The following is a 1,000-nucleotide window of genomic DNA, read 5'->3' on the forward strand; positions in this document are numbered from 1 at the left end:
TTTTAATTTTAACACAAGAAGCGTTTAATATAATTGCCTGGTCGTTCAGGTTTAGTAGTGCAGAGGTTCAACGCTTAACCCATGTCTTTGCCTGACGGAGGAAACCCCGAATCACCCAACGAGCTCAGCACTGATTCAGAAAAGGAGGCGTCTTCACAAAATCCATCCACGGCTGGGCGTTCAGCGGATGATGAGCCGTTTCGGATGGAAGTCACCCGTGAGACGTTGGATGTTATGTTGCGCGCGAAGAGTTCATGTAGAGCCGGTTTCTCAATGGTTGACTGGGGTGGAATATTGCAGAGCATATGGAGGAAGATGAAACGGGAGACTAATGAAAAAAAGTTACCGTACCTTAGTATAAGTGAAATCAGGAGACACAACACACCTGATGATCTATGGATAGTTATAGGTTCCGTGGTGTATGACTGCACAAAGTTTCAGCATTTTCACCCGGGAGGGGAGCGGATGCTTCAGCTTTGTGGTGGGAGAGACGCAACGGAGCTATTCAACTATTACCATCGATGGGTATCATGTGAAAGCATGCTTCAACCCTTTGCTGTGGGTTTAGTTAAACCTGAGGATGAGGAGAGGGGAGAAAGGGAGAAAGAAAAAGAAAAAGGCCCCGGCTAAGGGAAGTAATATGTTGTGTGTTGTGGGTACGTTCCATTAGTGAGGTGGTGACTTACATCGACTCTAATTCCTTTCCCCATTCTTTTTTTTTTGTACTGAAATCTGGATACTTTAATAGTTTTCTTTTTTGTTTCCAGTTTTCACCCCTATCGTGGATAGCTACCACGGGATTACGTAGTACTGAACCAGTTGTCTCATTTTTTTTTTCGAATGTTGCGCGCACATTTTGAGTATTCATTGCACTCCGGGTCCGTTGAGGCACAATAAATGTGAACCCTTACATGAAGGCACCATTAGTTACACGAGGCTAATGGCTTTTTTCACATGTTTAAAAGGGGCACGAAGGTGTATAAACTTTCTTTTTTTTTTT

At 43.7% G+C, this 1,000-nt stretch overlaps 1 protein-coding gene across 1 annotated transcript; it reads left to right on the forward strand.

Moving 5' to 3' along the window:
- Positions 1-81: 81 nt before the first annotated feature.
- TEOVI_000452200 (cytochrome b5-like Heme/Steroid binding domain containing protein, putative) lies at positions 82-630 on the forward strand (the record flags this gene model as incomplete). Its single annotated transcript, XM_067227284.1, has 1 exon — positions 82-630. One exon carries the CDS (start codon positions 82-84, stop codon positions 628-630), a length of 549 nt encoding a protein of 182 aa, XP_067083385.1.
- Between the last annotated feature and the right edge of the window lie 370 nt (positions 631-1,000).

This window comes from Trypanosoma equiperdum (genome assembly GCF_001457755.1).
Source record: "Trypanosoma equiperdum strain OVI genome assembly, contig: ctg_91, whole genome shotgun sequence".
Classification (NCBI taxonomy): domain Eukaryota; phylum Euglenozoa; class Kinetoplastea; order Trypanosomatida; family Trypanosomatidae; genus Trypanosoma; species Trypanosoma equiperdum.